The sequence below is a fragment of the Terrapene carolina genome, unplaced genomic scaffold, assembly GCF_002925995.2.
Source record: "Terrapene carolina triunguis isolate 2854851 unplaced genomic scaffold, T_m_triunguis-2.0 Scaffold58, whole genome shotgun sequence".
NCBI lineage: Eukaryota > Metazoa > Chordata > Testudines > Emydidae > Terrapene > Terrapene triunguis.
In genome coordinates, this window is record NW_020664409.1 from 98,675,443 (window position 1) to 98,700,113 (window position 24,671).

At 45.3% G+C, this 24,671-nt stretch overlaps 1 protein-coding gene across 1 annotated transcript in view; it reads right to left on the minus strand.

Annotated features, from left to right (window-relative positions):
* Positions 1–392: 392 nt before the first annotated feature.
* The window catches only part of OC90 (otoconin 90), a 28,955-nt gene continuing 4,676 nt past the window's right edge, over positions 393–24,671 (minus strand). Inside the window, exons 4-13 of the mRNA XM_029913394.1 lie at positions 24,051–24,225; positions 19,374–19,486; positions 16,542–16,670; positions 14,575–14,616; positions 11,843–11,893; positions 9,846–9,902; positions 6,818–6,979; positions 3,341–3,515; positions 1,286–1,392; positions 393–700 (exon numbers count right to left, since the gene is read on the minus strand). Of these exons, the coding sequence (XP_029769254.1) occupies positions 393–700; positions 1,286–1,392; positions 3,341–3,515; positions 6,818–6,979; positions 9,846–9,902; positions 11,843–11,893; positions 14,575–14,616; positions 16,542–16,670; positions 19,374–19,486; positions 24,051–24,225 (1,319 nt within the window). The remainder of the gene's footprint in view (positions 701–1,285; positions 1,393–3,340; positions 3,516–6,817; positions 6,980–9,845; positions 9,903–11,842; positions 11,894–14,574; positions 14,617–16,541; positions 16,671–19,373; positions 19,487–24,050; positions 24,226–24,671) is intronic.

Sequence of the window (24,671 nt, forward strand, 5' to 3'; positions counted from 1 at the left end):
ATTCTAATTCCAACCCTTCAATTGTGTTTGTTTTTTTCAGCGAGAGACATCTCCTTTCCAATACAAAACAAAATAAATTGTAACCAACTGCCAGAGGTGTTAGCAAAAATCAGTCACCTGGCAGAGGGGTCTTTACATAAAAGCTGAACGAAACTATACTGGATACTTTCAAATAATCTTGTAAGACAGGTGGAAATGGTCCTTAGTGCAGGTTTCCCTATAGAACAGAGTTCTATATCCTAACATATATAACCCGTTACCTAGTCTGTAATTCAATCTGGGGTCTGCAAGAAAATGTAAAAGAGAATTGACAAAGATAAGATAAAATAGGACACACAGTGGTTGACTCTGGAGCCCTCCATGCCATTTCCCAGTTGGCTATAGAGACTTGGCTATCTCTCTTGTGGTGTGGCTCTGGCTTTTCCCCGGGGGTGTCGTGCAGCTCTCTTTATTCTTCTTAAAGCACTCCTCCACGGACCTGCCTCCTCACTGCTCTCCTCCGAGCTGGAGGTTCTGGTGCCTATTCCAGTGTCACCTGCAGGCCTCTCGGCTATTCCACTCCGACATGAGGCTTTGTTCTCTTGGCAGGCTTGCCTGGTTAGGAACCTCAAGCTTTCATTGAAAGAGGCGGCAGCCATACACTCAGCCGCTGTCTTATCACAGGTACACAGGAGCTTCTCGCACATGCTCCAGCCAATGCCTTAAAAAGGAGGTTTTAAAGATGAAAATGGCTGAAAGCAAATTGTAATTGGTGTAAGCAGTTTTTAAAATATGTAGTCAGCTACACCACTTATAGTAAAGCCTATCACAACAGTTTTCAAACTCAGGCTGCTAAATCCATAGTTCGGCATCTAAATATATGGTAAGTAATCTGATTTTTTCAGAGATGCTGAGCAACTGCAGCTGCCATTGACTTCAGCGGGACTTGTAGATGTTAGCACTCTGAAACTGACCAGTTTACATTCAGGTGCCCACCTACTGATAGAAGCCAGCCATACCCTGAGATCCACCAGTGCTCTGTGGACAACAAGGTTTTGCTTAACTAGGAAAAGTGCTCAGGTTTAGGTCAAGCTTAGCTAGCGCATTCTAGCTAAGCCTGATCTAAACCTGATCACTTTTTTCCCTACGCAAGGCCAATTCCAAATGGCTCACAGAGCACTGTTAATATAACACATTTTTTTCCATTTTCTAACTTCTGTGATTCTGTTCTAGTTGTGTGCTTCTATACTGATCTCAATTTTGCTCAAAGGGAATGTCATACATTTAATCATCTGACCAAACTTACACTTCGGTTTATGATCTAAACATACAACTTCAGATCTCAAACTTCCCTCTGGCTGGCACCCAAGTTTTTTAACTTGTTCCATACAGCATTGATGGGAGAAACAGCACCTAAAACAAAGAACAAATGTTTACCTTTCTTAATAGTCACTCATCTACCTGGAGCACACAGTATTTGCAGTTATTTGTTTTCATTGCATCTTGAAACTGGGAAAACATTTGTTTTAACCTTTAATGAAAAGCTTTTTTTTTTTTTATCCAAACAAGTTGTAAAATAAAACTTTTCATCATCTTACTATTACAGCCTTTCTACTTATTCATTCAGAGTCCTTTGCTTTTGTCTTTATTCAACTGTGAGCTCCTTGGAAGAGAGACAGGACTTTTTTTTTTTAACTTGTCTGATGTAATAAATTGCATAAGTAATCCTATATAAAATCATGAGTGCTGTGGAGAAAGTGAATAAGGAAAAGTTATTTACTTGTTCCCATAATATAAGAACTAGGGGCTACCAAATGAAATTAATGGGCAGCAGGTTTAAAACAAATAAAAGGAAGTTCTTCACACAGCGCACAGTCAACCTGTGGAACTCCTTGCCTGAGGAGGTTGTGAAGGCTAGGACTATAACAGGGTTTAAAAGAGAACTAGATAAATTCATGGAGGTTAAGTCCATTAATGGCTATTTAATGGCTGTTTGTCAGAGGGTGGAGATGGATGGCAGGAGAGAGATCACTTGATCATTACCTGTTAGGTTCACTCCCTCTGGGGCACCTGGCATTGGCCACTGTCGGTAGTCAGGATACTGGGCTGGATGGACCTTTGGTCTGACCCAGTATGGCTGTTCTTATGTTTTCAAAAACTGGGCATCTGTCTCTCATATATTCCCTAAGACTTTAGTTGACTGACAACTTGGAAACTGCCAGTAGCGTGAGGATATTTATGGCTAAATCCTTCCATGCAATAAGTCATATAAGTTAGGACTGGAGAAGACCTATACTCAGAGAGTCTGTTCTCCTGCTAGTTCCTTATGATGTATATTCTAGTAGTCAAACTTGAGATGGCTCAGGTGCTAAGGATTTCCATCACTTCCCCTAGGGAGACTCTCTGACATGCTACTGGAACTCACCCTGAAAGAGATTTCCCTTTTCTTAGAGTTAGTGTGAATTTTCTCTAATTTTATCTCATTCTTAGATGTATCCACCAGTAAACGCAAAATTCTGCATTGACATCAGTGGGGTCAGGATTTCACGCTGGGTGTTTACATCCTTCCAAAGGATAGTGCAGCATAGATCTATATTAACAGGCTAGCTTGTCTATCTGCAAGTTACTATTCAACCCATCCATTCCTTGAGTATGCTTTACCTCAGCCTCGCTCCACACCTGCTCCTCATACCTTCTTCCCCTCCCTCTCCTCACCTATGGTGCCCTCCTTGCCCCTCCTAATCACTCCACCCCTCAAATCTGAGACGTTAACATGACATTTGTCACCATCCCATTGATTGCTATGCTTGAACAGTCTAGCCCAGCGGTTCTCAAATGTCATTGCCCCGTGACCCCCTTCTGACAACAAAAATTAGTACATGACCCCAGGAGTGGGGGACTGAAGCTTCAGCCCTCCTGAGCTCTGCCACCCCGGGCAGGGGAGCCAAAGCCAAAGCCCACGGGCTTCAGCCCCAGGCAGGGGGCCTATAACCTAAGCCCCACTGCCCAGGGCTGAAGGCAAAGCCTGAGCCCCACAGCTCAGAGTGGAAGCCCTCGGGCTTCGGCTTTGGCCCCGAGCTGTGGGGCTCGGGCTTTGGCCCCAGGCCTCAGCAAGTCTAACACCAGCCCTGATGACCCCATTAAAACAGGGTCACAACCCATTTTGGGGTCATGACCCACAGTTTGAGAACCTCTGGTCTAGCCTTTTCCCTACCATTTCTGTCTTATCTATTTAGATAAGCTCTTCGGGGCAGGGCCTAGCACAGTGGGGTCCTGATCTTGGGTGGGCCCTAGGCACCATTGTAATAAACATGATTAACAGCAGACAGTGCTAACTAGCAGGTTGTTGAAGAGCCAGCACCTGTCCAGTACATCTGTAGGATAACCTCTTCCTTCTTGGCCACAGTAGCAGCCGTAAGATTCAAATTCCTGTGGGCATCGATCAGTCAAGCAAAACAGCATTTCTCCTAGCCGAGGCAGCTCCCGCTTCACCTTTCCGTTCCCTCTCATTTGCAGAAAGGTGAATCTGTCACAGACTGTAAAGAGAGACATTTTGTTTATTAAGTAACATGCAGAGTTTGACACTGGACATTCTTCTGGGCAGAGACCATGTCTTCTCTTTGTTTGGAACGGTCAGAGCTACCACAAACTCTCTCTCTCTCTCTCAAATTCTTACTCGTTTTACATAGTTTCTGCTTTCCATAATCCATGTCTCTCCTCAGAACCTTATTGAACGTCTCTCTAAATTCACCGGGTCCTCTGGAATGGGTCTGAATTTACCAGCTGATTTTCATAAAACTGGTGAGTGACTTACAGCTTGTATGTATTTCCACATACCACATGCTTCAAGGGATCTTCAGCAAAATTTTATGCAAGACTGTAAGCCTCTTCAGGCAGCTTTTTGGTTTGTGTTTGTACAGGTCAAACACATGTATGACTAGGACCCCCAAGTCACTATGGTAATACAAATAAATAATTATACAATGTTACAGTCTTTCTGCTATGTGTGTTCAGTGCCTAGCATCGCATGATGATTAGGACCTCTAGGCACTACCATAACAGAAATAAGAACAGCTGTAGTAGCACACTGTTAAAGGAGGTCAAATGTGTTCAATCAAATTAGACCCATGGGACTACCACTGTAGTTTTAGATGACTTGAGAAATCCCACATCTGCCTTTTTCATTAGGATTAGATTTTCCTTCATTTACTTAGTTATTTTATTTTGTGTATTCTTAAAGACCATCCCAATATTTCTATCCTTGAACCAAAACCATGACCATCTTGAAACCTAGCTGAAGTAACTCCCAAACTTCGGTTACTCCCCTATTATCTCCATGTAATTGTTTTAAAACTGGCTGTTCTACATTGAGCACAAATTGCCTTTGCTTAGAATAGATTCTAATGACTATTTCTTTGTGGAGAAGGAAAAGGCAGATGAAATGAGATCTCCCGTACAAAGCACTGGCGAGTAATTAAATGTTGTTAAACCAGCTGGGCATAATTAAGCAAAGAGAGGCAGAGAATAGTCAAAACGGGAACACAGACTTTCATGAAGGGGAAGTTATTTTGCTCTGCAAGTGTAAGATGCAAATTAAAAGGGGTTGTGATATTAATGTTTTGCACTTAGACCCAATTTAACCTGAAACATTACCTTTCTCCCAAGGTTCTCAAAGCCATTTTAAGATGGTCGGAAATAAGAATGCAATGCACTCGTTCAGAAAATGAAGGGATTAAAATCCAGAGCTCACTCAGAGGAAAGAATTAGGAGCAAGACAATGGCTAGGTTGTGTCTGAAGGAAGGAACAATAGGGGTTAGAGCCCTGCTGCGGGACTAGGATCCCGTGGGTCCCGCAGGACTCACTGCCGTAACAGTGGGAGCAGGATAAAAATTCACCAAACAATGCGGGAGCGGGTGGGAGTGGATATTGTGGGGCAGGACGAGAGCGGGATTAAAAAAAGACTCCCCTGCAGGGCTCTAATAGGAGCATTTTTCAAAATGGAATTTGTGCCAATTAACCCATGCACACCATTAATGCTAAGGTGATATGTGTGTGTGACGTTCCTCCATAATCCACTTTAAAAAATTTCCTAATTAAGAGGAGAGAGCGAGCGAGCAACCTGTTGCTTGACTATTTAAAAGAAGGATGGTCTTGCAGTTAAGGCTCTGGACTAAGACTCAGATCTGGGTTTGATCTCCACTTCTGCCACAGACTTCCTGTGTGATCCTCAGTAAATTACTTTAATCCCTATATGCCTCAGTCTCCAAATCTGTAAAGCAGTGATAATACTCCCTTTGTCTTGTCTATTTCTACTGAGAGACCTTGGGGGCAGAGTGTGTGTTTCCACAGCGCTCAGCACAATGGGGCCTTAGTAATTAGTGAGGCAGCAAGCAGTCAGAATTGAAGGAAAGAAATCTTTCTCGCTGCTACATGCCAAATGTACAGCCTGGCCCCAGCTTGCATTCCTGAGCCTCTGGTGTCACCCCAGACGATGTCTCTTCTGAAATGTGACCCTCTTTCTCCGGTTCCACTCATACTCCAGGGCCCCAATCCCAGACTGGGGACTCTGGGCACTAATAGAATATGAGTAATTATTATCTAAAAGTCAACTTAAATAATTCAACCATTTGAGAAATGCCCCTGCCCTCTGGCTCCTGACTATCCATAGCCCCTAGCTCTGGGGCCATTCCCGTCACCACGTCTAACACACAGGGGAGATCTCCTGACGAAGCATGCTGAGGCCTGCAACAGTGACAGCTCTTAGCCGTCTTGGAGAACTCTTTCAACTCTGCACCGAGGTGCTGAAAATAAGATTGAGATGGGGAGCCTGAGAGGACAGTGGAGCTGTTAAGGAGCAGAGAGAGAGTCTGGGAGGGAAAAAGTCCTTTTGCTGCCTCTGATACTTGCAGGCAATAAAGTGTAATTTAGACTGGAAATTAAACTTGCTTAAAAACACAAAGCAAGTGAACATCCCTTCTCCGAGTCCATTTTTATCCACCTTTTAATTTAAAGGTACATTTGCAAATGGTTTATAAGGGGTTAATGGCAGCTACATATGTTAATAAATGGGAAATCATAGAACGTTAGAGTCCAGCACTGTTACAGATGGTTATAAGCGCCTCAGCGGAAGGTATTAGCGAAATTATTACATCACGGCTGAGGCGCTTATAACCATCAATAACACATGCTATCCGTGTCTGTAACATGCTTATAACAGCCTAACCATTTGTAAACGTACCTTCGCTATACAGCGTGACCCATTTTTCATTAGATGTAACTGAGAAAACCATTATGTCTACCTTGTCTGACAGCTTCATCAGGCCCCCTCTCAGCGAGTGTCACTTCTGGGGATATCGCAGAGGAAGCTGTGCTCGCTTCTCCTATCTTAAAGCTTGTCTCTGCAGATCACACGATATACATGTTAACTCGCATTAGAAAGAGTCGCACAAAGGCAAGAGGATGCTCTCCTCGTTCCACTATCTATAGCGTCTCCACAAGCATAGGCGCTGAGCCAGCAATGTGACTGAAATCCTTTAAAACGTGTGCCCTTCATGGGTGGACAAACCGTTTTGTTCCAAACGGAATAGGCTGGGTGAGACCTGCTTATAGCCTTGGTCAATAACCTCTTCTGATCTATGCTCTGCACAGTGACAGGCTGCTGTGAGTAAAGCCAATGTTATTCTAGGAGGTCCATATGTGGATAATACATAAATCTAGGGAGGTAATAGTGCCACTCCACATGGCCTGGGGAAATACTGGGCCTGGGTAGCTGTGAACAGGAATAGGGACGTGGTTTAAGTTGAAACAGAAAATGAATTTCATTTGTTGTACACTCACCTTGTTCTGTTGTCATGGTGGGATCGTTTTCAGTGGGTATCACGTCTGGCCCTGTTGAGTTAATACCAGCTGTGGCTGTGGTTGGCCCTTCCGTCGGGAAAGCATCCTCTGTAACTCCTGAAGGTACGCTTACAATTAAATCGCCTTCCTGCCCCCTCTGAACTGATGGGGAGAAAAGGAAAAGCAAGAAGGAGAACTAGCAGGATAATCACCAACAACATGCCCATTTAAATGGGAAGTAAATTGATCTCCTAGATAGCAGGAGAGAGTAATAATCCCAGACAGAACTGGCTTAAACTGCCAGCCATAGAAAGAAACCCCAAATTCCCACTCTTGTTAATTTCTTCACATTTCTTATGTATCTTAGAGTCATGCTGGTTAAAGATGGTGGTAAGTGTTTATTACAGGTTAAAAAGAATGCATGTCACACTTGGAAGGTGAAGGATTATCCCAGGTAGCTAAATGACATAACCAGGTGATTGGGCAACCAGAAAAGGTGCAGGTCAGTGTTTGTTTCCTGAGTTCATCACTCCTCTGTTCTCGGTCCATCACCTCATCAAAGTAGCCCAGTGGTGCTGAACTGAATAGCAGCATGAGAGGTGGTGGCACATTCTTCTAGCTCAGGTTTGGCGGGTGAGTCAGGAGAACATGAAGAGACTGTGAAAGGTAGAATGCAGAGTAGTGGCTCCATTCACTTATTTTCTCTTGTAGTTCCCCTGCATACACGCTATTGTTGTTTATGGAGCTCAGCAAGTTTTGTTGGAGACTGATAGCCTTGGCATGAGGCTGGGAGATTTCCGTGAGAAGGAAAGCACACAGAAGGGCATGTGAAGAAAGGAACTGACAATAAAGTATTTACCAATTGCTTAGTGGGGTTCAAGTGGGTTGGCCTTAGAGCTCTGTGAAGAACTAATTTTTTGGTTCAGTGGCTGAACTTTAACATTTTTTTAAAGCTTTGGGTCAACACTAAATGAACATTTTTTGGCAGAACAAAAAGTAAAAAAAAATGTTGTTTCAGGTCAAATTAAATTTTATTCAACCCAAAACAAAACATTTTGTTTCATTTTCAAGGGCTGGTGTTTTTTTACCTTTTCAATAAAACAAGAAAAATTCAAAACAAAAAGTCATTTCAAATCAAAACATTGACATGTTTAATTTTTAAAATGCCAAAATGAAACATTTTTCTTTTTTTCAGAATTTCTTTTCCTGAACCAATCTGGTTTATTGCATGTGAATTTGTGCAGTTTTGGTCAACCCAAGAATGCATTTTTTCAGGGGGAAACCAAGTTTAATCCAAGAAGCTTTGCTCAGTGCTAGTGGGGCTGTTGGTTGTGACGCAGTGAAATGTGAGCAATGCTCAATCATCATAGACAGTATAACCAGAGTTAGGATGCTTTACTTTGCAGGCATCTCGCCATGAACAGCGACAACACTTCACATTCCAGACAACAGCGATTGCTATGTGCGATGCCCAGAGATTTTGGGATGTGTGTGTTGGACCTTTAACGTTTCTGTGTTTAAGCAAACTTAGAGCTGGTGAAAGGTGCTGCACTGAGATCCATCAAGACTGAAGTAATATTTCTATACACAGACCAGACAACACTGGCTGCCCTTCACTGCTTTGCCAATCTGCCTCACACCTGACCTGCAGGATCCAAATTCCCAGGGGTGAGAAGGTAGTTCAGTCTCCATGCTCATTCTGTCCTTTGTCTTCCAGCGGGTCACTAACTACTGTCTCCTGAAGTGGTGGAGTTAGTTTGTGCAACCCACGTTTATTGGGAAATGGTTTGAAACCATTAATATTATTGTTTATTATACAGTACCCAAAAGTGTGCTAGACCCCTCTCAGTACAGAAAAATAGCATTATCAATAATAGTAGTATTATCCCCATTGCACGGATGGAGGAACTGAGGCCAAGAGGTAAAATGACTTGTTGACAGCTTTGGAGTACACCAGTCTCAGAGGCAGGATTAGAACTCAGAAGGTGCTTGTTAACTGGAGCAATCGCCCAAGAACTTGGCGGATAACTCCTCTTTGATGCAGACACACATCTTTCTGGTATGTGTTTGTACTGGGCTTAAGACAATGGGCCCTGATCCCTGACTGGAAGCCCTGGGCACTATTGCAGTACAAATAATTCTAATACCTGAGTCAGAGATAGCACAGATGAAAAATTGCTTCTTCCCCCCCACGGCTCCCTCCCATATTCAGTGTCACCTGAAATTTCCCTGGTCCAGTTTAGTTCATCTGAATTAGCCTCATAAAGGTCAACTGAAAATAAAAGGGTGCTGTAGGATATTAAACCAGGGGTCGTGGTGCTGTCTCCTTACTTTCAGTTGCAGCTGCTGGCGTGGCTGTGATCTTCACTGTAGTAACTGCAAAATATTAAGCAGCTTTTAGGTCATGAAAGAATTCTATGCAATGCTATGCAGGAGGTGAGAAAAGAGCATTATAATGGTCCCCTCTGGCTGTAATATCTATGAATGTACTTTAAAGGATCATTGTATTAGAAAACCTGATGTTAACGGAGGGTTAGATTTTCAAAGGCACAAAGTGCATTGAAGTCAAGGCGCACAGGGCAATTAACTCCCGGTTGGGCCTTTGAAATTGCAGCTAGAAATAATTTATGAAATTTAAAAAATGTTCACTGAAAATGGTTCTTTGCCTTGATTGAAAGATTCTCCAGCAGGAAGTGGAAATGACAAGTCTAGTTTCATTGCTCAAATTCAGTGAAAGGCAGAAAATAAACAGCATAAAAATGGTGAAATGCCCAATTCAATTTTAACACTTGTAGTTCATGTGAGATTTTTAACTTGGCTATCTCTTTAAAAAAAAACAATTTTTCTCCCAGGAAAGATGATTTAAAAAAAAAAAGATTTCAAAGCAGGTGAGCCATAATATTACTATAGTAATCACTTCAAATACCATTGTGTTACCAAGTGCCATGCTATTGTCACACATCTGCAGGTGTATTCTCACCCTGTCCACACTGTGACACCATATAGTCAAGCTCTAAGATTCACTTACCTGTTAGTGTGGGATCCACAAAGGACGTGGATATGCCTTCGTGATCTCTTGCGATAACTAGATCGGAAAGCAGACGCATTAGGGTAGTGAACCAAACAAACCGTACTTGTTTAGTGGCTTTGATCTGAGATTCTCAAAGAACAACCAACCGTCGGCATTACCTCGTTGTCCAGATGAGGAACTGAGGCACAGAGATGCTAAGGCAATGGTCCTCAAAGAGATTTAGGCATTTGTTCCACTCAGTGCTGTGATGCCTAAACCCCAGGCGACCTGCCTGCTAATGAAATCTTCAGCCCCGAGTTAGGTGCCCAGGCTCCCCATACAATGCATGGGCAAGTTATGGCCTAAGAGAACGAGCCTCAGGAGTCAGTAACCTGAGCAGGGAGCAATCGAAGGTAGCCAGGATGAAATGCCAGGGAGAGGGGTTTAGGCACCTATGCAGCTGAGCTGGTGCACCCGGCGGATGGGTCAAAGATAGGATCTTCCCTCCACTCAGGATCCTCGGCCTGAACCCTTCCCTGGAGTGAGGCACCGAAGCCAAGTCTTAGGCATGCTCAGAGCTTGGCTACAGGATCAGGCCATGCTGGTAACACAGTGACTTGTTTGAGAATTCCACTTCAGGTTTGGCTTGAGCTAGAGCTCTGAACTGCTCGTTAGCTGCGGGGCAGGGGCAGTGAGTCGGCAGCTTCGCAAAGATCAGCTGAGTACTGCTAATGCTGCTGTACGACCACATGGAGCTTACAGTGACTGATTTGCCAGAAAAATACAACCACCACTAAAACCTCCTGGCCTCCTGCTTTGGGAGTCCTCGGGACCAAGTCCCTGGGCTCAGCAGAAATAGCTACTGAAGACAGAAAATGTGAGTCGTTTGTCAGAAAACAAACTGTAAGGAAGTACAGACCTTGGTGAAATGCAAAGATGGTGAACGCAGCCTTTGCACAAGGCCTTGTGATAGGGTGGGAAAAGTGAAAATGTCACCACTGGAGGTTTGTACTCTCTCCTCTATTTGCAGTAGATGAAAATGTGTTTTGTGGATAAAATGATAAATGGTTTTGATCCCATTATAAAATACACCTGTCACTAGGTGCTCGCAATGCTTTTTACATTACTAATAAGCCCCACAAACGCTACTCTAAAGTGGAAATATAATAGCACACCCATTTTACAGATGAGTAAACCTAAGATGTTAAGGCCCAAAATTTCAATAGTGTCCCTGTGGAAGTTTTAAGATGTGCACCCATAATTAGTGGACAGCTGGGTTGGATTCTTAAGTGTTTGTCTATGGTTGACCAGAAAGTCATTTACAGAGCTGGAAATGAAACCCAATTCTCCTCTCCTAACCATTAGGCAGCACTACCTTTGCATGCTAAATTCATCCTGAGAAGTGCTTTTTTCGCCTGCTTTTTAATCATTTAGAAATGCAGATCATAAATGACCCTAAAATTGGTGTCTGCATATTTATACCATAGTAGTTAGCGTTCGCTTCTGGGATGTTTTGATGTAAGAAAGCATAGATGCCCTCTAATGACAAGCACTCAGCACTGGCTTAACTCTGCTCCAATAAGGTCAATGGGAAAACTCCAGTAGATATCAATGGGAGTAGAGGTGGTCCAACGCTCAGTGCTTTTCAGAATCCCACCCTCCTTTTACCAGATATATTTACTAGCTATGTTACAAGCCGTGTTTCCAACTTTGTGAATTTCCTAATAAAGGTTTATATTTGCTGCAGCTATTTTTGGTCTCATGCTGATGTGCTAATTACATATGCCTCATTATCGTTATGTTTTTTGAAAAGGATCATTACAGATGTGCAAATACAGAAACTGCCACTCACGTTCTGCTTTGGGCGTTCTCCCCCGGGCACTGCTGAGCTCTCTGGGAGTAACTGTAAATACACAAACCGAGACTGGAGTTGTTGTGCGGTCAGAAAAGCAAGCTGCAAACGATAAAGTAAGAGATGTGGGGTAGGACAGCTATGAAGTAACACTCTCACTTACACTCGGAAGTGGGGGGTTTCAAGCTGGTATTGCTGGCTGCAGGTGGAATTCCTTTAAAAACAAAAACCACACGGTATTGTCTTAACATTCACAGGCGACCTCGGGATTTTCTACTCTTCCAGACTCATGCTTGGTGTGATGGCTCAGAGCAACCCCACTGTTCAGGGACCTAGATTCAGAAAAGGCACCTGGGCTCTGCCAAGCGGCGATCAGGCATGTTGGTGACAGTGTATTTGGCCTGGGAGTGCAGAGGCTGTCTAGCCTGTCTGCTTTGCCCAGCTCCCCTTCTTGCTAATACCTAAAGCAATAACAGACGATGCATTCCCATGTCCCTACTAAGAAATCCCATGGCCGGCCTGCTATGGGGAAAATCCTTCAAAGCAGCAGCCTCTCCTCTTCCCCACAAGTGACGCGCTTGGCTTTGGAGAAATACATTAATCTGGCTTCTCTTCTGCGTTTCTCTAAGGTGAGCGTTAGATTTCCCCCGCAACAGCCCAGCATACGTTCTCTGCATGGAGGGCAGAGGTAAAACCCTGCACACAACCCCACAGATTTACGTAGATTGGACCCATTCCCTTGAAAGGTCTGTTCAAGGAGCAGTCTGTTCTACTGGCTCACTCTAAAGTTGAAGTCCTCTTACAGTGAAATCTTTTTTGTCCCCTCCCCCATCTCAATGCAATAGGGTGACCAGACAGCGAGTGTGAAAAATCGGGACGGGGGTGGGGGTAATAGGAGCCTATATAAGAAAAAGAACCAAAAAAATCGGGACTGTTCCTATAAAATTGGCACGTCTGGTCACCCTACAATGCAATGACTTCACTATGAGTCAAAGCCTGAAGTCCTTATTAAGGCAAGTCTCCCGTTGACGTCATTGACTAATTTCCTCGAGTAAAAGCTAAGCAGTGACTTCACGATTTGATCCTGGACGTCAGAATGACACGTGGCACATTCCAGTGCATTGAAACGATTCTGGCTGGAGACTGTCATTGTGTGTTGTATTGTGTATAAATATTAAACTGAGTCCTCCCAGCAGAGGGCACCTACAAATCCAAAACACTATACTCTGGGACTTAGTCTTGTATTGGCTCACAGGACCAATAGTAGGTTCTTTTATATTAGCCCTTTTGGTTAACTCAGAGCATATTTCAGTCTTTTCCCTGGATTATTTATTTCACTGGTTCTGAAATTTGTTGGAAATGTTTCTTCTGCAGAGTCAATGCACAAACCTTCTGTCATGGAAGTAGTTGTCAGCAGTGGTTTATCACCCCGGTGGTAAAGAAGCTCTGCAAAAATAAAGGAGGTCTCATTTCAAAGCAATGCACTAGCCATAAAAACACAATCAGCTCATGGGCAATTCAAGAGGCATCAACTGAGTGTAACATGACTACAGTCATTAGCAATACTGGTGCAAGTGGAACCTGATTTATTTCAGTTCATTATTGCTGTACTATTGGTTCAGTGCTGACACTACCCTGTAGTCAGTGCTGTACAACATGAACAAAGTCCAGGCCCTGCCCGACAGAGCTTTCAGTTGAAAACATTTACTGAAACTCCTTCATGATCATTATTCTTTAAGGCTCCAATTCAACAAGGTACTTAAGAACATCATTACCTTTAACACATGAGCATGCTTAAAATTAGGCACTTGCTTAAGTATCTTGCTGAATCAGGGCCTAAGATGTTATAGTTAGAAGAGTGTGCATGTAAAATGGCATGAATCCGATCCTTTTATCATTGCTATCTTTAACATGTGGGAGGCAGCCTGTTTTAAAACAGTGGTGTTTGAATATGTATATTAGATACACACACACACACACACACACACACACACACACACACACACACACACGTGGGAATTTGGATATTTGAACCAGTCTATATTTTTTTTAATAAATATGTTCTTCCATAGTTGGACGCACAGAACTACCTCTTAAAATTATGAGCATTGTGGGTAACATTTTCAAAGCACCTCTCAAAGGGCATGCCTGCCTGTAGTGCCCCCTGCTGGCCAAGTATGGCTCATCATCAGCCTTCCTCAATTTCTCCTGCAGTGGTTCCCCGGAATAATCCACAGAGATTTTATGTCTAATAACAAGCAACATTCTTGGGGACTGGTTTATTAATATGAAATACACCCAAAGTAGCTCTCTTCCACTCAAGACTCCTATGGGGCATAGCCCCTCCTCCTTGGTCTGTCTCCGCAAAGTTATCAGCCTTTCCCAAATTCTGCTGAGTCAGTCCCTCCTCTTGAGTTCAGGGGTTCACGGGCCCTTACTTGGGCCTGTGTGCATTGGGCTCTCAGCTATATCCGTCCTAAACCGTTTCAGCAGCTCTTCTCTCTCAGCTGCCGTTTACCCCTTTATAAGGCCCAGGTGCTTTCTCTGAAGCCCATTTGGCAGCAGACAACTAGTCACATGGGCACTGGACCCCACTCCCTCTTAAAGGAGCCAGTCACCCTGTGACAGTGACTCAATGATTTAGAAGTCTAAATCCCATTTACAAAAGTGACTTAGGAACCTGCCTGAGTCACCTTTTGAAAATCGGACTTAGGCTCCTTAAGCACATTTGACAACTTTCCCCGTTGTATTTTAGCATCTTGCTACAGAGGTGTTGCACTTTGCTTTTCTGTAAAGAATCCCTCTGCTGAAGTGTGCACTAGCTTTTTTTGTGATCAATAAGCTGATATAAATTGAATACGTTAAAGGCAAAGGATTGTAGAGCTCAGGACATACCCTCCATATGAAGTGTTGTCAATCCTTTCTTGCTAGTTGTTTCTGAGAAGAAGAGAGATCATAGGTGATATACTGTTAGGAAGCATTTTTTTCAAAGTCTGAAACACACAGTGAAGCTATACCGGAAGGTAACCAAATGAGTGACTATGATGGGGCCACTGGCATGCAAGGAGTTAATAGGGCCCTAGGGAGGCTATGCAGAAAGCAGCCAATAGGAGAGGAGCTGCGAGGAACAGCCAATCAGGGCTCAGCAGGCCCATATAAGAAGAGCCACAGGGCAGAGCAGGGGCAGTTACACCCTGGAGCTAAAGGAGAGAGAACTGGGTGCCTAGTAGGCAGACAGAAGCTAACTCCCTGGACAGAGCAGTGCTGCTAGCAGAGATGGGGGAGCTAGAGAAGAGCTCCTGGCTGGCTGCTGGGATTTGCATGCTGAGGCCCTGAGGCAAGGGCAAAGAGGGTGCTGGGGCCACTGGGGAAGTGGCCAGACAATTGGCTGCAGTCATCACTGGAGAAGTGGTGGGACAGTTGGACTGCAGCACTTGCCCCCGGAAGGGGGGAGCACAGATCTTGACATGACCGGAGGCTGTGTCATGAGGAGAACACTGCCTTCCTTGGAGTGACATGTGTCCGGGAGCAGAAGTCCCAGCGGCTGAGGCCCCACTAGGAGTGGGTGTACCGACTTGCGGAGCTAATTCCTAAGACGACCAGTAGGAGGCACCAGCGTGGTGAGTGGAGCCTCATCATGGTGACCATCAAATGAAAAGATTTCTTGATTTATGCGGGCTCTGTTCCACCAAGATATATAACTGGGAACCTTTGAATCCCAAACTAGTCGGGGGGATCACTGACCTCCGAGAGAATCTATCTTTAACCTCAGTACTAAGCAGAGCGGTCGGCAGGACAATAATGCTCTTTCGGTGCAGTTGTAAAACAAAACCTTTTGAGCGGGTTTGTGAAATGGAATTGTGTTGAAACAACCATTTTTATATTCAAACCCTGAGCTTTTTGCTTTGGGTCTCTCTCAATAGAGGTGAACTTCCCTCTTCCATGCTCACATCTTGGCTCTTGGGCCTGTCACTTACCCTCCATTTCCCTGTCTATAGAGTAGGGATGGCACTTGCCAGCTTTGCAGGGCTCTAGGAGGAGTAACTCTACCAAGAACCTTAAGTAGTTTATATTGGTAAAGTACTTGGCAGATTGAAAAAAGAAGGCTGTGGAAATGAGCTAAGTGTAGCAACCTTTAGGCACTCTAATGTTTCCGGTGCTTCCCTGAGACTCCTGCAAGCACACACACAGGCTGCTAAGCACTTTTGGAAACATGGCCACTGAGCTGGGCTGAGAAGCTGCCCCTGTTAGTTCAAACCCAGCCCAAGGCCAGAGTGTCCAAAAGTCGTCGCCATCTCATAATCTGTCCGATGACCTATTTGAAACGAGTTTGGGGGATCTCACTAAACAAGTGTCCATAGCAATAAAATTATAGCCCAGCTTAGCCACCCTTTGGGCAGCCTTAGAGGTCAATGAATGGCAATGGAGATGAATACCCCTCTCATACTGACACCCTACACTCTGCCATGCCAGGGAGGGGTCCCATAAGCTGAGCAGAGTGGGGAAGCTTGTCTCCCCTCTCACCCATGAATTACCTTTACTGTGAGCAAAGAGAGGACTTCAGCCTTCAGGGCTGTCAGTCCGGCCCCATACACATACAAACTTGCTCTGTAGATCTGGCCATCTAGTCAAATCACCTGAATTAATCCCCACCCTCCTACCACTAGGATTCACTGAGTCATGGTAAATGGAAAAGATTCAGGAAACAGAGAACAGGACAGACACTGATGCCATCTGCAGCATAAGAAACCGAGACACCAGCGGCAGCACTATTCTCCTTGGATCCAATTTGGTGCCCTTTCTGCCGATGGAAAGATTCCCATTGACTTGAATGGTCAGTAGATCAGGCCCTTTATTATTACCTGTAACCTGACCTGGACAGAAGGAGACATCCAGGCCGTTCAAGGAAGAGTTAATGTGTGAATGGACAAAACACTCAATAGCCGCTTTGTCACAATTGCAGAGAAGCCGTTCACAAGGATCCCCAGACTCTGGAGTAAAAACAAAAATCCAGACAAGGTACCATTGAAATATCTGTTTCCACCATCTGCCTTTGCCTCTCCGGCTTTCCATCGACAGCTCCATTTCATTTTGTAGAACATAAACCTATACTGTGTTTCTGCAAGTACCAAGGATAAATAAACTCCGGCTTTACAAAACAATAAGATTGAATTATCCTAGGGAAATTCATGGTGACATTTAAAGTAAATGTTGTTGTTTTTCCATTCTACCACTGGCTATTGCTGGCTAGGGATAGTACTTGGTGCAGCTCTCATTGTATTTACTGTAGGGGATATTACAGAACGTGCTTTGCATTACAGTACAGTTTGCCAAACAATTTCCATCACAACCTTCTGTTTTCCCACACTGAGAACTCTGACAAATTCACTTTTGAGAAGAATGTTTATTTCCAGGCTGACACCCTAAGCAAGGGCAATTCTTTTTTTCCAGTTTGAACAAAAATACCTTTGCCATTTTCCAGTAAAGGGGGACGGAGAAAAACACTTTCCCCATTGTGACGTGCTTTTTTGAAGACCGAGCTAAAGCAAAAATGGCTTTGGTGTGAGACTAGAAAGGATTGTGGGATCAGATTGTTAGTTCAACCAAGCTTAACCCAGAGTGGCGCTATCAATGCGTTAGCTACTCTACATTTACACTGGTGTAACAGCAATCAAAATCTGGCCCCTGGGCTTTACAGAGGACTAGTGCTTGATGGGAAATTGTTTTAAATAGAAACCATATAGAGGAGTGAAAAATCACTTCTGCACATCAGGGTAACATCTGCTCAGATTTTACCAGAGCTGAATGGAGCTCCCTCCCCTTACAAAGTCATTTCAGTGCCCCTTTTCTCCACAGTTGCCAACTTTCACGTGGTAAATAAGAACCCCGACTTTCACAATAAGCCAAAAGTCAAGCTAATCCCATTTCAAAACAAGGCCATAACAAGCCAATCCGTAAGAACCCCAGCACTCTTTGTGACTGGATCCCCCAGCGTGCAGTCTGGGACTGTGGTGAGCCCACTGTGCACCCCTGACTCTCTCCACCCCTTGCCCCTGCTTGTCAGGAGCCAATCAAAAAAAAGCAACAAGCTACAACAAGCAACAAGCCAAACAAGCTACAAGCCAATTAAGCCAAAAACGAGCCCAATTTCTGCGTTTTTTTCACGGGTTTGGCATGTCTGCTTTTCTCTATGCTGATTGACAGACTCGGAGGGTGTGGCTTATTTGTGTGTTTTGTAAAATTGTTCCATGGTTGCTAATACCGGAGCAGCTCCAATATTATCAGTGCTGGGAGTCCTGGTTCACGCTGGGCTCATCAGCACTTTTAACGTCTTGCTGATCAGACCACCTCTCAGCTGGTGTATTATATTTCTGGTGGAAATGAAAGCTGCCTGTTGGTTGTTTGGCATGAGATGGGGCTGTGGCTTGGATGGTCGAAGGGAATTGTTTGTGGTTAAGCAAAGGGCATGATGAGCAGAGGGTAGCTAGGAGGCTGAATGACATAATTCCTTATTTCCTTGCTGGGTCCAGTTTGTGTGGGGAACTGTGCAGCACTCCCATAAAGTGAAATAAAACTCCTTGTGTGAGCGAGTGGAGCTGACACCAAGGACCGCACGCAATGCCCTGTCCCTTCTGACCCGTCAGTGTCTTTGTCTAAATAACCTCTTTAAAGTGACCTCCGAGGCTTCCCGTTCAGTCCTGCCTGATCTTTAGCTGGAAACCAGCTCTAGAAGGTGCCTGACTTGTGCTACTGCACAATTTAATAATAATTTAATACGGCTTTCACAATGGATATCTTCCACTTGATGCTATTGGCCAGACTACCAAGTATTTTTCGAACACGTATGAAGACAACCAATGCAATACACTGACACTGTTATGAAATGCTAATATTTATCGCCATGCCTTATCATGGACGTGATAAGCTCCTCATCACTCAAAGTGACGCTTCAGCTCAACCACAAGTTATTGGGCTCGATGCAGGAGTCATTGGGAGGACTTTTATGGCCTGTGCTAGGCAGAAGGTTGGGCTAGATGGTCACAATGGTCCCTTCTGGCCATAAAATAAATTTGCTCTCTTAGGTACTTGGCAGGACCCCCGTTGCCATAGTAACTGAGTGCCTCACAGTCTTAGCTGAGGTTCAATAAAGACAAACAGAGCTTTAAAAACATGTCATTCCACATTCTTGGGCAGTCAGCTACATGTGTGAGCCGCACAGATGCACCAAACGATGCTAAATGGCCTCCAAAGAGAGCGATCCTGCCATCGGGGATGCCCAGCACCGGGTTTCCTGTAGCAGTTCCTGGATTTTTGTTTTTACATCCAATTGAATATTGATACCTCTGACTAGCATCGGTACGTGACAAGAACAGCCATTCCATCTGGAATCCAGAGAGCTGTAACCCAGGGCTTGAAGGGAACTTGAGAGGCCATCTAGGCCATACCTCCACACCGAGGCAGGATTAAATATACCTAGACCTACAAGACAATCATGGGTGATTTCTTCCTGGTCTATACATGGCTCTCAGTAAATTAATGGGAATTATTATTATTTATTATTTATATCATTGCAGCCCCTGTCATGGCCCCAGGACCCCATTGTGCTAGGCGCTGTACAAATGCAAAAGCAACTCCCCTTCTCCCCGATCAGTACAAAGCCCTGGTAACAGGCAGCAGTCCCCTTTGAACCTTACCACAGGTAATGTTTTTCGTAAGACAGCTGATGTCCATAGATATCTTGGCAGGGTCCCATGAGCACTCCAGCTCCACGGCTTCTTCATAGCATTTGCGGTGCTGGAAACAGCAGCTTAGAAACGAAACACAGAAACAAAAAAGACAACGAGAAGAATGCCGGGGATGCACACCTTCATTTTCACTTCACTGCCTGCCTCCCCTTTGGGGTGGTGACGCACTGGGCAGCAGGCGGGTGTACAGGATGCTGTGGGAGAAAAGGGGGTGTCCCTTTTTTTCTGACTAGTTTGTCAGTAAGGAGCATTCATTCCTCTGGCCCCTAGAGGACGGGCGTGTGGTCCTTTTCCCCCTCATGGCTGACTAGGCCTAATAGACTGAGCACAGCGAGAATCTGTCTGCCTCTCCCCACTTTGCTGCAGCCCCCTTGCACTGTGTCAGTGCAAAGGAGCCCTAAGGCACAGAGAGTCTCCCTGCCAAGCACAGAGCTGGCTCTGCTAGTTCCTCTTTCCAGATTCCCTGGCCCAGAGGGGCCAACAGGAGACATTTCTATGCCCCAGCTATTTCTTGGCTCCTGCAAAAGCCATGGCAGAAAGAGTTCAAGTTAGGACATCCCAGTGCTGGGGGCAGCCCCAGCCCCTGGCAGCCCCCCAGATCACTCAGGGAGGTGCAAGCCTCTTTCCCACTGTCCTGGGGCAAGACACCAGACTTGGAGTTGCTGTGTTTGAACACGGCTGACTTCCTTCATGGGACTAGGGAATTCATTTAATCTCTCTGCATGTTGGGTCCTCTGCCTCCTCATAACAGATAATCAGACATATCTTTCTGCCACAGGTATTCGGAGGGATTATTAAGGCTGTGACATGAGCACCATATCCTCCTCCACGTGTATGGAATAGGCTGGTGTTTGTCTTGGGCCACGGATGGTTGTACCCTGTGAGCAGTTTGTTTCATTCTACCCCATTCCAAGTGTGTTCCGTTGCCCCTGTGCTGCCTGGGAAGGCAAAGACAATCTCCATCTTCTGACGTTGTCATGGCTCTCAGCAGCAAGGCAAGCAGGAGGGCTCCTAATATGGGCTGTGCCTAGGATGTTGTTGTCTTGGTATAAAAGATTTGTCTGATAAATTCATGGATTTTAAGTCCATTAATGGCTTTTAGCCAGGATGGGTAAGGAATGGTGTCCCTACCCTCTGTTTGTCAGAGGGTGGAGATGGATGGCAGGAGAGAGATCACTAGATCATTACCTGTTAGGTTCACTCCCTCTGGGGCACCCGGCACTGGCCACTGTCAGTAGACAGGATACTGGGCTGGATGGACCTTTGGTCTGACCCAGTATGGCCGTTCTTATGTCTGAGGCTATGAGAATCCCAGGGGTTGCTTCTGAACAGGGATCCCCTAGGAGGCCTTGGATTGTGTCCACACTGGGTGGACTCCAACTGTTTGATCCCATGTACGTTCTCTACAGAACAGGAGCAAGTGATAGCCACCCTTTGTATTATAGTGTAACTGTCTTTAAAATACGAGCAAGCACTAAAAGGGGCAGAGGACAAAAGGAAGCATCTGTTCTAACAAATGGTGAATGTTTGACCTGTCTATTGTTTCCACTCACTGGTAGCCATCTGCTATCTCTGCTGGAACCTTTCCATGGTGTGACTGCACTTGAGCATCACCGTTGTACCAGGGGGATATTAAACGAAGATGGGAATGACAGCATTCCATAGAAAAGCCTTGACATAGTCTTCAGCTTGACAATTACAATTATATCCAGTTTCCAAGATCCGGCTACAGCCTGTGATCGCCAAGATGAACTGCCTGTTACAGTAACACGTCGAGGAAATCCTCCCCGGAGCTTCTTGGCAAGGTTTGGGACGCATACAGACCATGCTGAGTGCTGTAAATTCAAACCATGTACAAAACCTAGAGCCCCGCCCTGCAGACCGACAGCATCAAAGGCGCAGGTTGCAGAATGAAAGAGCAAGGGGGTAAAAGTAGAGCGCTGTGTGGTCTTTATAGGTGGAATCCTTCATGGGATATAAGGAAACATCCTACATAGTTGGTCCTTTATTTCTCTCTCGCTGGTGGAATTATTTGAACATGCAACATTAAGGGGTTTGCCGCTTAGCATCAGAGAAGGGAAAGCTAGTGGAGGGTGATTTGGTTTTGTGGTTAAGATACAGGACTAAGATCCTGATCCAGCAAAGCACTTAATTTAATATTAAGTGTTGTGCTGGACTGAGACCATTGAGAAATGGTTCCTATTCCTTGCTCCGCCACAGGTGACCTGCAGGACCTTTGGCATGTCACAGGCCTAGATTCACAAAGGTACTTAAGTGCTGTGATGCTCAGCATCACATGGCGCCTAGGCTTCCTGTACCATGAATGGAGATGGATAGGCACCTTAGACTGTGATTCATAAAAGCCAGTAGAGGCGGGGAGCTGGCCAATGAGCAGAACTGTGCTAAGCCCCACATCTCTTAGAGATCCCAGGCCACTTAGGCACCTAAATCTGGGATTTAGGCACTTAAGTACCTTAGAGACTGAGGCCTAGATTCATCGAGACTGAATTGGCTCAATCAGACTGTGGAGATGATGCTACTTCCCTCCCTCACAGGGGTGCTGAAAAGCTAAATTCATGAATATTTGCAAAGTGCTTTGGGATCCTTTGGTGGAAGCTGTCCGTGAGCAGCAAAGTATTATTTAACTACTTCACTTTAATGACCCCAGCTGGAATCTCAGGATCCTCGGTCACACCAGTTTAATACCAGTGTAACTCTATTAAGTTCAATGCAATCGAACTAATATAGAATTGGAGTAATAGAATGGAGATCAGGCCCATTAACTCTAAAGCCAGCTTTGCCACTGATTGCCTCTTTGACCTTGGGCAAGTTTCTTGAGCTCTCTGCTTCACCTTTCCAGTCTCGGACTAGAAGATCAGGAGTTAAGGAATTTAGATGGAGAATGGACTTCAGCAACTCACCAACTTCTACGTAATACAGATCTTGGCACTGGCAGAACTGTTTCTTTTAGCAGGATGTTTTCAGTGTCAGTGTCTCTTTAAAGAGGTTCTCTAAATCTGAACAGTAGCTTGTATATGTATATGGAAAAGCAAACATCTGTATCTCCTATATCGTACAGTGGGTTTTGTACTGATGGGAGAGATGCTGCTAACCCATTTCAAATCCATCTGCTTGAAAAGGCCGTGTCTGTGAATCTTTCTCGGGCTAAAGACTGATAGATTGTCCCGCGGCTTCTCAGGCGTCTGTATTTACGCAGCTTTTCATTAAAATGATAAGTGAGGAGGGGCTGTTTAAGCTGTAGAGCTGTTTCAGCTCTCAGTTCATTGAACTGGATCGAGCTCTGATTTCAGAGTGTCAGCACCTTTATTCAGAGAGCAATTCGCCAAGCCATTCACGAGGACTTTGTGTGGCTTTTCGCAGCTGGGAAGATAAAAATTCCATTTTCCTCCCCTTCAGATGATATGGGATTGCAGTGGATTCATCGCCAGGCAAAAATCTACATTAACCCTCTTTAAGCCATGACAACATTGCTCACTTCGCAAATGAAATCCCTTCTTTCCCCACCTACGCCTGGGCAGGACTTGGCCCTTGTTGCATTTCTTTCCCGGTGTTCCCCACTCAAGTGACCATGAGAAAACAGGACTCTCAGCACTGACGCCTCCTGTCCTATATTTTACCTTACTGGCCTAGTAAGGAAGAGCACGGACTGAATTACCCTCAAGGATCCATCCACCAGGGACAGAGGCTAAAGCCCAGGGCTAGGAGTCAGGAGTTTATGGTTCTGTTCCCAACACTGCCAAAAATGTCCTGTGTGATCTGAGGTAAGTCACTTAATCACACCGTGCCTCAGTTTACCCAGGTGTAAAATGAAGAGAATAGCTTTGTGCTACCATGGTCTGTAACCTATGAATGTCTTTAGATGGTCAGGTACTATGACAATGAGCATGTACATAGAGAGAATCCGCTGCCTCTCAGGAGTGGTTTCCTTTTGCAACCAGTTTAGCCCAGCTTCACAGCCAGGGTTACAGTGAAATATGGGTGTAGAGGTGTGGACTACACCTGCTTTTAATTTCAGGGGCAGAGGGGTCCACATTTTGCCAGCTGAGAGTATACAGGGAAATAAAGGCTTGGATGATAAATCCCAATATCTGTGGACAGCAAGGGAGACGCACAACACGTGGGGTTACTATCCAGGCCTGAAGAACCAGGGGATGGGGTTATCCAGTTCTAAAATTATCCCTAGACCACTGAAAACAGCCTTTCGGGAAGCTACTGCTCTGTGTGGTTCCAGGGTTGTGCTGCCAAGTAGCTGTTGTTATTGCTGGTGACTGGGAAATGGATGGCACCATCAAAGGACAATGATCGTTTAGGAGGCCAGGATAACCGATGTTATATCCTATGTTTCGTTGGTCACTGGAGACACTGTTGGTTGAGGATGAGCGGTTACAGGTAAGCACAGATTGGATACTTGGATATTAGCATGTGAGCCAATCATCCATTTGTAAAGCTAAGGGTCCCCTAGTTATGACCATAAGCAGTTTAGCCAAGTGTTAACTTTCAGACTGTCGCTGCAAGAGTTCAACATTGCACCTCCCACCACACTTTGTTACTCCCCACTCGTACCCATCCACCCCAGGAGAACTATCTCCCAGGAACAAAACACACCTGTCCACTTCATCCACAGGGAGCCCTTCCATCTCGAACCGGCAAGAGCAGCCGTAGTCTTCGAAATCCCTGGGGCAAAGTCCAGTTACACACCTCATTTTGTTCACGAAATGGAGCAGTGCAGGGAAGTTAGTGAATATGGACTGTAGCCAAGTGAAGTGAGAACCCAGGCAGTCTAAGAGAGAATAGACATAGGAGGATGATAGTCAGAGCTGGGAAAGACCTGGATGATACTGTAGCTGCTGGGGTCCTCCTCCGTGGATTCAAATGCAGGATCAGGGTCTAAGGCAGAGGTCCCCAAACTTTTCAGGGTCGCACCCCCGCTTACCCAATCTGTGTCCCCCTCCCCGGGGCTGGGAGTGGGGCTGTGGCTCCCCAGTGTGGCTCCCCAGTGTGGGGTAAGGGGGCCAAGGCTAGGGCTGTAGCTGGGAGCAGGACTGGAAATGGAGCTGCAGCCAGGGGCCAAGGCTGGAGGTGGGGCTGAGGACAGGTGCGGAGCCACGGCTGGGGGCAGGGCCAAAGCAGAACTGGGAGTGGAGCTGGGCTGGGTGGCACTCCCTCCCCACCATCCGTGGGGGCTGGCCTGGGCCGTGCCACATGCCCCTGAACATTCCTCTGTCT